A 13561-nucleotide genomic window follows, 5' to 3' on the forward strand; every position below is an offset into this window, starting at 1 on the left:
GGAAAACTGTAGCCTCTGATCATCGAAAAGTGATGCCAATATAAACTTTATGTATTTTCTTTGGAAGACATGTCTTCCAGATTAAAAAAAAAAAAAAAAAAATCGAACATATTTTGTTCCATTTCGTTCGTTTATTTGTGTCCTGAGAATTCACAGGTTATTTAAATCCTTCCCTTCTGTCGTCCTCTGCGCTGTATTCAACTGTTTCCTGGCTAATATCCTGTTGCACAGCTAGCACACCCTTAATTCATTCTCATTGCCTTTGTCTGTCTTTTTTTTTTTTTTACCTATTTGCTGTGTAACCTCTGTTTATGGTCAACGTGATTATAATGGCTGACACAAGCAGGGTGCTACTGGGGTCAATTAACAAAAGCTAATCCATAAAAAGAGTCCTTATTTTCCTTATTATATATACTTTACCCATCTTACAGGGACTTCATATTGAAGCGCAAGTATTTTCCGGGGAACCCCAGATCTCTTCAAGTACCTCTGGCTGGTCCGCGGACCTGCGGTTGTTAAGCACATTGCAAATATCACTGTCAGTGTAATTTCATATTAAAAAAAAAAAAAAACTTAACGGGTATTGTTTTTCCACGCCTCTGTTTTGCTGCTGGTCGAAGCTGTAGCTGAGGCTCTGTCTCTGCCCGCATCCACTCAGGACAGCCTGCTCATACGGTAACGGCACTGACGTTATACCGTCTCCGCTCTACACCCCCCCCCCCTCCTCCTCCTCCTCTGTCTCTGCCAGTCTCCGCACTGCTGGCCTGTATCTGTTGTGTGTCACAGGCACCATCGCGGCAGAAGACATTTGGCGAGCAGAACGCAGGCTGCGGTCACAAACTGCGCGCTTCACGCTTCGTGTGGACATAGCGAGGGAACACGGGATTTTCCGCTGCGCGGTGTACTTTGCCTGACGATCATTTCCGCCGTGATACCCCTCCTACCCTGCTTGTGTGGATGGTTGACTGCAGATTTGTCGGTGCTGAGCAGGCTCGTCTGATTGAAGGCTTGCGGCCAGGGGGGGCATCTGTGGGGCCGCAGAGAGAGAGAGAACCCTCAGCCCACGGCCGCGTCCGTCCTCTGCCCTGTGCTTGTGAATGGACTGCGCTCCATCCGTGATTTTCTGCAGTCGCTCTGAGTCATTTGTGGAAGAAGATGGCGGACAGGGCTGAGATGTTTTCCCTATCCACTTTCCATTCCCTCTCTCCTCCTGGCTGCAGGTAAGAGCTTACATATAGAGTGACGGAGGAGGGATGATGACGGACGATGCGCACGGTTAACATGAGGGGAAACGGACAGTAGAGGCAAGAAACATCTCGATCAGTTTTGATGAGTGCAGTCAAACGCATATTTTCAGTCTGGGAAGTAATAGATATTTTAAATAACCTGCAAGGCCTGCCACTGCTTCTCTGAGCGCCTATAGGTGCTGCAACCAAACAGTAGCTGGTTGTTTATGTTTTGGAACTAATGTCTTGACGAAGAACAAGTGAAAAGACAGGTGTATGATTGTTTTTTGAAAAAGAAAAGGAGGGCATATAATAAAATAGATGGCAAATGATTGATCTCCAGCTGTCGCGACAGTCACCCGCTTTGCGCATTCTCTGTGAGGCCCACGCCCTGTTGAGTCCAACCCAGGCAAGGGCATGTTGCTGAACAATGATTTACGGAAGTCCTATTGAAATTGATGATGTTTCTAAGCCTCTAATGTGACCTCTGCGACAAATCTCTGCGTTTTCTTCTTGTCTAAGAACAATAGTGTGGGGATTCTACTGGCACTTAGCAGGGATCAATAAATCGATGCAGAATCAGTGATGAAGCTACCGTTTTCTCTCCAAGGTTCTTTATGTTTAAAAGGCATGGCTTTGGCTTTCTGTAGTGTAAGTGGTTTATGGATGTAAATCAAGCTGGGCAAGATGGGAGATACAGCATTTGGTGATAGTTGAATGAAATTGTGTGGACTGAGCTGCAATATTCCCCCTGGAGCTGAAGGCACAATAAAATGTAGTAGAAATATGATAAATTTCATTGTGTATCTACTTCCATGTAATAATCTCCTGCCTGTTGGCACTGAGTTAAGTTCTTACTCCTTGTCACACACACAGCAGAATGAACCCTCCAGACAATAAACAACAAAAACAATTATTTGTAATGTCTTGCTGTTACTATATTGATATACTATGTGAATTTTAACATATAGAGTGCCAGAAAGAAAATGATTAAAAGAAACACTATATGCTAGTATAGTATATATTTGATGTATTCATCAAGATTGCTGAGGCTCTCTGCACTAATACATATAATGCAACAGCTTTTCATCTTTCCTGTGTCTGCCTCCACATGGCTCATGTCCTCCAGAGGCAATCACATTAGCAAGTCCCTGTGGATTTCATATCCACAACATGTTCTCATGTGGGATTTAGTTACATACTGTAGTTCAATCTCATGGATGCATCATATCAGATCAATGTACCTGATTTTGTTGCATGATGAGCAGTGACCTTATTTCAGATAACAGAGCCGAGCTTTGGCCATGACATCAATATTTTAAAATTACAGCATTGGCAAAGAGCACTGAGCAAGCTAATCGTACCACAGGAATAATGTGTATTCATCTTTCTTTATGCACACTTTAGACCTGCTTGTACATTGTGTCACTGACTCCAAATGCACTTTTCAGTTTACGTATCAGTTATCAATCATAAAGCCACTGTTACAGACCACCAAAGACATGTGAAGTGCTGATTGCATCACCCTTATTATTTGAACAAGGTGAAGACGGATCAGTTTCACTCTACTGTTGTCATGTAGATTTATGGGCATTAAAGAAGTGGTCTGGATTTATTTTGGGTCAGCTATGGATTACCAGTTTTGGATTGTAAAATACCAAACCAGACTGATGAAATACTGGTATGAGAAGGATAACGGAAAAACAAGCGTATGTGTACATTTGTGTTTATGTGAAATTGCACACATTTGTTTATTTGAATTTGTACGTCCTTTTTTCCTCATCATTTCTTTGTGTGTGTTTTTGTGTGTTGTGTCATTCTCTGTGCTTCTGTGTGTGACTGATTCATGAACGAAGCCACCAGTGGTGTGATGGTGTGGTACGGTAATCTGCCTTACATAACCCACACACTTTCCAATAGGGAACATAATCCGTAAGAGGGACCATTTTTCTCCTCTGAGCTCCAGAAATTTATGACATATAAATATAAGTTCTCACGCATTGAAGGAGCACTCTTTCCATTGCAAATAAAAAAAACTTTAAAAGAGGAGGCTAGTTCACCAATCAATCAGTGTTACATTTAATTTCATTTGCATTACATTTCATTCCTATTGCTAAAAGTAAAATATGGGAGTATATGCCTTCCATTCTCTACAAAGAGTCACAGTGAACATTATTCTTTTGTGTAGAAGTTCACTGTGCTCAGTTCAGCATAATTTTTCCATCAAGGCTTCATTTTACAGAAATATGTACGTAGAAATAAACTCGATCAAGGTTTTTCATCATAAATATTCCCTGCTGTGGTTTATTGAAGGGTATGTTAGCGTATCAAAATGTGAAGACTCTTTTGGTACCAAGAACCTTGGAATTCATTGATTGCATCTTGTGAGAGGGTTTGTGCTGTGTTTGGTAGATTTGCTGCGGCGTCAGGAGGCTTTGTGGGAAGTTTTGTTGTTGTTGTTGATATGCTATGAGCATGCAGTGTTGAGTTCAGGTCCTTTTTTGGATCCAGTTCAAAGATGGTTAGCTTTGGCTTTAACAATTCTCTATTTATCTGTTGTGTTTTCAGTTACCTTCACATTATAATCTATCTAAATAACATATAGTCTGCAGTCTACATGTGTATATGTTATCTTTTTGGGAAAACTATGGCCTTGATTGTTTGAATGCCAGCCCTTGTGTTTTTTTTCCTAATGTGTCCTTTTTATTATTCTTAAATATAAGTTATTCATAATTTTATACTTACAATACATGCAAAGTTTACCAAAAAGTCTGAAATGATGAATGTAAATATTAATAAATTAGTCAATAAAAAAAGGTTAAAACAAATCCTTTTAATAATTAATTGATTTGGAAGCAAAAATAGCAATCTTCTATTTTTTTTCTAGCCCTTAAATGAAAGTATTTTCCTTTTTTATTGTCTTTTATGATAAGTCATTGAATATTTAGTTGATTTTAACTTTTAGTAAGAGAGTGCAAGGTATTTAAAGATTAATTAGTGAAGAAAACACAAGTTTGCTCCCGCCATAGATTCAACAGTGGATCTGAAAAGTTTTAGATTCCACATCTGTGGCACCATATTCAGAGTTCATCAAAGTGTATTAAACCCCAGCTGTATTCCATTGTAGGACATCAATGTTTCAAAAAGAGTATTTCCAGTAAACATTTTCCTGATTTCCCCCTTATATCCCTCTCCCCTTGAATCTCACCATCTTTTGCCTTCAAACTCTTTGAAGGCAGTTGGAGAAAGCGGAGATGGGTGCGGGGGGGGGGGGGGTAGTGGTGGGTATGGTTACCATAGGGTAAGAGGCTTAAATCAAATACAGATCCATTTTAGCTTAAGCGTTCCAACGCTATCTCCCCCATGCTGTCTTCCTATCTCTCTTTGTGTTTTTCTGTTTCTTCTCTCTCCTCCACATTCTCTCTACAGCCATCACTTGCCATGTTTCTGCTTGTCAATTATTCCAGCAACTGTTGCTATAGCTTGTTTTTCCGTTTCACAATGATTAAATGAGGAGTCATATTTTCGCAGCCCATAATATTTGTTTTCCATCAGTATGACAACAATGACTGGTACCAATCTAACAAAAGCATTGGCTTTACATCCGATGACTTCCTTAATCCAAATCCAGACAAATCTACAGGAAATCATCTGCTCGCAGCCAATTGATGCATCATCAACACCTTTGGTTCAAAAATTGCGTGATCTTTACATTTGGATCTAACCCAGACAAGAGAGAGTTCTTCATTAGGATAAACGCATGACTCATATGTGTGTGTGTGTGTGTGTGTGTGCACCGGAGTGCTTTTGTGTGGGGGGGGGTGTCTCTACTTTACTGGAGACTGATGGTGGTGGAAAGGCCTGGGAAATGATCTTGTTAATGAGTCAGTAGCAACCACATCCAATGTCCTTGGCTTTTAAAGATGATGTCACTGTGAAGCAGGTGCTCGTGGCAGATTAATGACACCACAGACCCTCCATCCCATCCCCCCTTTGCAGCTGTATCTATTGTAACACTGTCATTAGAATGTCTTTAGAATTCCTTTATTTTGATAATGAACATCTGCTGTTCTTGCATATTTACTATTTAATAGGAATTTACTATATTCCGTTGGTGTGATCAAAGTTATTTAAAGGAAAAGGACTGCAAGTAACATTTACATCCATTAAGCTCACATTTCAGAATCTATAATTAAATGCTTAAAACATACTTAACGGTTTAAATGTTAAAGGTCTAAAATTGATTGTATTATATGTACATTTTAAACAGTGCAGATGTTCTTTCATATGAAATAATAACTCATACATTATTAAAAGTAAAAGTCAGTGTGACCAATTGTGTGATCACAGATTTATATTTTTATACAAAGAGGACATGAATGTGAATGTGGGAATATGCAGACAGCAGATGACAGTGTGCTGGTTTGAAAAAGTCTGCTCTGGACACGACAGCATCAGCGATGACGGAGAATAACTGTCAGAACAAATGTGGGCTGCAGAGATAGTTTGAATCTGAGCAGGGGTAGAAAGAAAAAGAGATGATGGCGGACATGTTCGCAAAACCTTAGCAGTGGCTTTGAATCTGGGTGTGCCATTGCAGCAACCTGACCAGCATCAGTGATGGTAATTTTGTGCTGACTTGATTCGTTCAGCAAGGAATTTCATTTTGCTCAGAATGTACCAATAAGGAGATGGATGTGATGTAGAGGATCGGTGCTGTGGGGTGATGATTCTCTCTTCACCTCTAAAGCCTCAGCTTCAAATCCTAATTAGTAAGAATGATAACAAGAAGAGGTGGACTTAATGCGAGTGACGTCACTGAGCAACCCACATGCGACAGGCCTTGTACGCTTACTTGGAAGCTGTCAACATAATGTCAACACTGCAGTGATTGCTGCATCTCTCTATCTCAAAACACTACAAAATCTTACAGAAAAGGACGCAGAGCATCTAAGTTTTGTGTGTTTTTATAATATGCAGAGAGGACAATGGCCTTTGGTGTCGACATTACTCTCTATCTGCAGCTTTTCCTGACACATTTCTTACATTTTGCAGTTTAAGGGAAATGGGGCGACACTGTTGTGACAAAGCAAACAGGCAACAAAATGGAATCAGGAAACATAGCTGAATGGGCAGCAATCAAGACAACCACAAAAGAGTTCAAGGACAAGAGAAAAATTTATGAAAAACAGATGACAACAATAAAGGGCCAATTACATATATGAATTCAATTACTTTTGGGGTCTGCAGACTGTCAGGATTTTTTTTCCTCCAGATTTTTGAATATGTGTCTTTTAGATTTTTGATTTCACCCCAATACAGAATGGAATTTATTTGTGGAGCTCAGCATTGAAAAATGTACTTTTTAAAAAAAATCATAGGTTTTTCAATGATAATGTCCCCAACATTGTGCTAATTCAAATACTGACTATATTTACTATGGATTGGCCAGATTAAAAGGGAAAATGTTTTGTTGAAATCAAAACTACTATTTCTAATGTTGTGATCATTAGAAAGAAGATAAGAAATAATGTATTTTGCAGGAAATATATTATATTGATTTTATTTCTGTAAAAAAAAAAAAAAAATGCTTTGTGCCATATAAGGAAACAAATATTTATATTTCTCCAATGTACTTATACCCTTTAAATTCAACATTTCTCCTTCTTCATCTTCCTCCCTCCTTCTTAACTCGACTCCTCTGATTACCTATCTTTCTGGCTGTATCCTTCAGTTCCAATACATTCACATGCAAAAACGTGCCCCTTGTGTGGCGGTGACAACTGCCTTGGATACAGCTTCACTGGTGTAATGTTTTTCCATTGTGAATCATACACACACACACACACACACACATACCTACACTTCCAAATACAGCTTCCCTAAAGAGCTTATTAATCACATTCTTCCCTAAGCTTTGGTTAAGACACTATTTTACTTATTTTGACAGACAGGAAATTACTCCACAATCTCTTGGCACCAGTTGTTACATTGCAAGTCCATGAATGAGTCCAACGTGGTACACTTTCTAATGGTAGTTTTTGGCTTTACATTGTTATTGTGTTGGTTTATATAGTGTAAAACTGTCATTAATAGTGTGCCTGAACAATAAATAAAACACATATCCAAGCACACGTGCTTGTACTTTTATCTACATTCATTCATATGGTGTGTTCCCCATATCCTAAGATTACAAATCACAACTAAATGCCTAACCCCAATCCTAATTTTAACCTAAATTGTATTCTAACCTAAACATTAAATCCAAGTCTTAACCCCATTTACACTCTTTCAAGGTGTGTCAGAAAGTGAGGATTGACCTACTTTCCACAAATGTTCTCATTTCCAAGGTTTAAAACTCAAAGCAGTCCTCACAAAGATAGATGTCAAAAGTACACACACACACAGGACTAAGGTTAATTATAAAGGGTAAAAAAAACTCTATTGCCTTTGGTCTAGGACCTGCTCTTGTTAGGATAATGGCCGCTCATTTAGCAAAATGAAACATGAAAAGAACATTTTCACTCTTGAATTTTCAGGCTCACATTTATCTTTTTTTGAATATACGAATCTGTATATACCAATTTGAACATTTAAAAGACTTATAACAGTAATTTGTACCGAGGTTTACCATGACAAACATGTTGAACAATTAAAGCAATATTGTCCAAAATGATTGTTTGGAATAATCTGAGAGAAGATGTTAAGATGTACCAAAGCCACAGGTTCTTGTTTAAGTAGACACAAAATTATTATCTGATGAGATTCATGGTCAGGTTCGGTTACACTGAGGACATTTACAGCTGCAGCAAAACCAGCATGGATGTTGGTGCGGTCCTGGATAAAACTGTCCTTTCTGAGCAACACGTCTCCTGTTCACTCACAAAAAAAATCATGAGATGTTCAGAAAAAAGCAAACACAAATGCATGCATTTCATGTCGTAATTCACCTGATTGATGTAAAAAGGGGACAGAGAGAAGGAAACGCTGCTGGGAGTTGAAGAGTTTTTGATGTGGGTGCAGTCCACCACCTATTGGAGAAACTGTTTGAGAGGAACTAAAACAAACTGGTCCAGTTTGTACATATTTTCATTACATTCCTGTATCTCCACCTATAATGTATGTATTTTTGTTATTGACCTTGACCTGTCATCATGACTTTTAAATGGTGCTGGCAAAGGCACCATATCATTTAAGAGGAATAATAGAGGTGGCTTCACCAGTGTCTGTCTGTCTGTGCCATGCTGAATTGGGGCTGTAAGCATGGAGGAGTGTGCACTGTGGACTGGTAGCCTTCCATTCTCCCATTTATCTGAAATGGCATTTCAGAAGTTGTTTCTTTGTGAATTATAGGCTAATAAGCACATAGGTAATAGGTAATTTTCGAGTAGGTCTCAGAGATCTAATAGATCTGGCCCTGGTACAAGCTGTTGTCAACTTATACCTAAAAAAGTAGGAAGTGAATATATTGGCATCAAGCAGGTTTTGAGCTGTCATGTTGTCCACAGAAGGGGTTTGTCTTCCTGCTGAGATGGATGGATAGGACAGGCCAGGGTGGCTGTCAAATTGGACCACCAAAAAGTTCTGACTATACTGTGAGACATTGTTTATTAAGGTGATATAGAAAAGTAATACTCAGTACAAGTAGCCTACTGTGTCTCAAATATGTTTAGTCGAGCCAGCAAAAAGTGAATCAAAAAAAGGGGGACAACTTCAATACTAGTATTTTTTAACTGATGTGCTTGGTTTGTTTGTTGGGTTTGACTTCCGGAAACTGTACGACTTGAGGTTTCTTAAAATGTCGGTGCCTTGTCTGTGTAACGTCCATCTCCACCCCTGCAACTCTTAAATGAATAATTCCCAAACTCCCGATCGCTTTGCAACGTAATGAACAGCAGACCTCGCCCATTCTGATGATACCCGCCATTTCTCTGCAGGACAAAATGTTTTCAGCTAGTCCTGTTTTGAAATTACAGCTGACCTCTGTACTGTCTCCAACATAGGGCTGATATTACATCCCACTTTGTATGAAAATAAATATTAATAACAACGTATTTATGGACCTACACTACAACTGAGGTATTAACAAATATCACAGGAGCATATGCTGAATGGTTAGCCCTAACAATGACCAATATATGATCTTAAAAGTGAAGGTGGTGAAATTAACCTAAATAAAATAGCCTACGGTTAAAAATATTGTTCGATATTAAAGTTGACGCAAAGAAACGTATCGCAGACCAAAATTAAAGAAGGAAACAGGTGGAGGACAAGGAGCACCTGATCTGAGGCCAGGACGCGACACTGGCAGCAATTATTAACATATCAACATCCAATATAAACGGAATATGTCATAAAATGAAGGTGAAAGTGATTAAATCCAGCAAGAGTATAGCAGCAGGTAATTTATTTCAGAATTAACGTGGTATTTGCAATTATCTGTGTAATATGTGAATATATGTGAATATTTCAATTAAGAGAATAATTGATATGGATTAAATGGCGTCAATTGAATGGTTAGCCTATTTAATACATGTGGTCAATGGATTAGTAAATTAACGGTTTTCAATATTGTCATTCACTAAATCCTTTTTTAATGAATGCAGTTTATTTTAATATGCTATAAGGTGTGTGTTTACATATTTCTAAGACAGCTAGATAGTCATCATTTGTTCATACGCATGATCTAAAGTCACACAGTTAGCGGATGAGGCACATTGGAGTTTTATTTATGTATTTATTTTTTTTACACATTTTTTTACGAACAAGTTCAAATGAGGTGTTACTGCCGATGTCTTCTGTGTTATGTGCATCCACTGGTCTGGAAGTACTTTACGTCACAGATTAATACAGTTTTATGTACATGTTCCTCTATTGTAGTGCTAATTGTTACTCTTTTCATGTCCACTATAGTTAGCTACTTGTGCTAATTGAGGCTAATGAAGAGCAGGTGTTGGCTTTCACCTGTTCAGAGCCTGTGCTTAATTTACTGCATTCAGAGTGCCTGTATTATTATGTCCACAATTAAGCTAAGCAAAGGCTGTACTTTAAAATGAGTTGTATTAGTTGTATTGAAATACTGTAGGCACGTTATATTTTCTTGCAAATCCATAGTGGGGATTTTCTTGTTGAATTATGTCTGCTTTGATGAAATAAGTCATTTCTTTGTTCTTACCTGGCCCCATTGTGTCTCACTGTTCAACTTGAGGTAATGCGAGTCATAGAAGGGAATCAGTTAAATTTTTTTGGTTTATATGCTGTGTATTTCTAATCCTTTCAAAAACCACAGCAACCCTTGTACATGCAAATCTATACTCAAAGGTGTATTCCAATACACCTTGTTAAGAATTGGCTTAGCAATAAAGTTTTCTTCACGGGAACCTCTGGACTTTCTGTGAGTTAACTAGCCATTTCAGAGGTGAGCGGTGATTTCCCAAAGCACTGAGAGAGAGACCGCAGGCATTTATCCTCTTTCTTTAGACAATATCAAATCCTAAGAATCCAAACAGGCTTCCATCTCTGCAAGGCAGGTAAAATGACTAAACCTAAGCAGTGTAGGTGGAAGGCCCCTGCGGATTGAACTTAGTGTGTCTATAAATGAAATAGATAACCTTTGGAGCCATTTCCCTGTCTTTATACCTGACAGTTCACTTGATTCTAGAAGTCACGGGCTGAATTTTAAGTAACACTGCAGCAGATGACAAACTGCAATTTCTGCATGCCAAACCTATAAAGATCCAGTGTCTAACTTTTTCACATGTAAATATGCTCTGAAGAGATGACAGCTGAAGGATTTGGTAGAGTAAAGCTTGTACTCACTTTAGACCTGTGTGTTACAGTTACAGAGTCCACCCACAGGTTGGCAGAGCAAACAGCACCTGGAAGGACAGGGGTACGCAAAATAAGAGAAAGAATTTCGACTTCCTGAGGCTTTCACTTTCAGTCACTTTAGTAGTTGCCCTTTAACTAAGATTCTCAGATAGAAAAGTAGTTCAATTATCTGACGTTTCCTTTAGCGGGCGTCTCTCAGACCAGCACAGCAACAAGACACTTCATGATCTCTCCTCCATACACACCACTGCGGGATCGGCTTGGAGCGGAACATGTTTATGCCCATTTCAACCTTGACTTTTATTACAAATTCATCAATATCAGACATAATAATCCTTATTTAATTTTTTCTGAGAAACTACACTCAGCATCCAACAATTATTCAGGACACACCACCTCCTGTGATAGCAACGCCACAAACACAGCCAAAAATCCTCAATAGAAAACACATTATAAAGATTGAGTTGTGGTTCACATTGTTAAATCAATTGAAATTGTGCACTTTCAGGAAATGAATATCAACAGCAGGTCAAGCTTTTTGTACAACTGTAATTTCAGTAAATAGAAAATTAATGTTGTTACATTTGGAGTTTAGTATCGGTAGCATCTACAACAAACAACTTTATCAAAAGTTTTCAGTCTGTTCAGCTTATCTAAACTTTTAATGTTGTTTAAATTTAATGTTGTTTTTTGTTGTTGTTGAGTCCTTTTATTTAAAACATCACTATACAGATTATATATCTTAAGAACATCCAATTAAAATGACTTGTTTATGACTATTCATCAATTTTACTCCCTGTACAACATTCTCTTCATAGTTTAATTTCCTCCTCTATCAATAACCCCAACAACCTCTTTAATAATATGCAATATGTCCCCCATGATAAGTTTTCTGTTTTCCCACTTTTTTCAGTCCCTGACTGTACATTAATGCCAGTCAGTAGCATGGGGGCACTCTGATTGCAGTGACTTTTCTATGACCCCTTTTGTTTTACTTTTAGGTGCATCAGCATGTCCTCATTTGCTTCATGGGACCAACGACATTGTGTAGAAAAGACCCCTATATGACTGTGTGATGTAAGCTTGCATCCATACGTAATATGTGGAGTGTCCTTTTCTTAGCAGGAAAGCTGCAATGCAGCATTTCCTTCAACACATTGCAAGGCAACTGCTATAGGACTGGGAGCCTGCTGAAACTAATGGAGCAAAGATGAGATGGAGTCTAATCTAGAAAACCTCCAATGCCATGGCTCATTACTGAAACATAAACACTTCGCCGCTGGAGAGTGTTGGGGCTGTAAATGAAAGTTTCAAAACTTTTTTTTTGAAAGTTTCGAAGGTGTAAGAAGCAACAAACTCTTTTTACAGCATCACCTATACACAGTAAAACTCAACTAGCTGAATTTGAAATATTGGTGCCACAATCTCAATGATTTATGTGTTGCGGCTATTATTCAGCTAACTCCCTGAATTGTATCGCACCTTGTAAGTATGGGATACTATAAGAGAAGATAGTGGGTATTTGTGTGTCTGCTTGTGTCCAGTACATGAGACTGAGACCCAGACAAAGCCTGACAGTCCATGCGTTAGAGCGGGTTTCCCCCAGAACAGGGTTCAGCGAGTGGGCATAGATCAAAGAGAAATTCCCTGCTGAGTGCTCACAGATGAAGGAGACATAATGCAGATATCATTTTTCTTTTTTTATAACATGTAGTGAATATACTGCCTCTCATGTATTTCCAGGCCAGCCCACGATATCAGCCTGGAGGAGTTTGATGATGAAGATCTCTCTGAAATCACAGATGACTGTGGGATTGGACTCAACTACGACTCTGATCCATATGAGAAGGTAAGGCTCTGTTTTTTTTTTCTGTTGTTCTCTTTATAGATATTTTACCCTTTCATTGCTTTGTGTCTGTGGTATGTAAACATGCTAAACAGTGATTTGCATGAGTTCTGCATTCCCATTAAGCAGTTACACATGTTAAACATTGCAAGGCTTTTCACTGTTTGCAGACAGCTGCTTTAAAAACCTTAAGTTAAATTATATATACACTTTTGTTTGCTAAATATTGTTAATAATAATTCTATAGACAAAGAGCTCGTCCATCTGTTGTTGCTCTTCTGTGGTTGCTATGAGTGACCACTGATCCTAGTTGATTAATGACAACCTGAAGGGGATAACAGCAGGAGAGAGGGAAGTGCAATGACATAACAAATTTAAATGTATGAGAACGAGACGAGAGTGACCTGTTTAGTGTTGAGAACGGCTTATTTGCATACAGATTCCTTATGTAAGCATCTCTGCAGCTTTGGATTTTTTTAATTTTTTTTATCTACCAGCTACCTAGCTTACCAGCATTGCAGTCATAACAGTAATTACCATAAGCCTCAGATATCCATAACATCAGGAAAAAAAAAAGAGAAACATGCATTACTTTGAACGAGTCACCCTCCTTGTGCTGTCATCATATCATCATCATGCATCATACACACCGGATGCT

General features: G+C 38.5%; 1 protein-coding gene across 3 annotated transcripts in view; it reads left to right on the plus strand.

The window, feature by feature from the left end:
- Positions 1-731: 731 nt before the first annotated feature.
- The window catches only part of mapk8ip2 (mitogen-activated protein kinase 8 interacting protein 2), a 28478-nt gene continuing 15648 nt past the window's right edge, over positions 732-13561 (plus strand). For all 3 annotated transcript variants that reach the window (XM_069702055.1, XM_069702056.1, XM_069702057.1), the window contains exons 1-2: positions 732-1220; positions 12801-12906. In XM_069702055.1, the coding sequence (XP_069558156.1) occupies positions 1156-1220; positions 12801-12906 (171 nt within the window). In that variant the 5' untranslated portion in view covers positions 732-1155. The remainder of the gene's footprint in view (positions 1221-12800; positions 12907-13561) is intronic.

This window comes from Brachyistius frenatus, unplaced genomic scaffold, assembly GCF_029030835.1.
Source record: "Brachyistius frenatus isolate BFR_SWC_R1_liver_20210118 unplaced genomic scaffold, ASM2903083v1 Contig_39, whole genome shotgun sequence".
NCBI lineage: Eukaryota > Metazoa > Chordata > Actinopteri > Embiotocidae > Brachyistius > Brachyistius frenatus.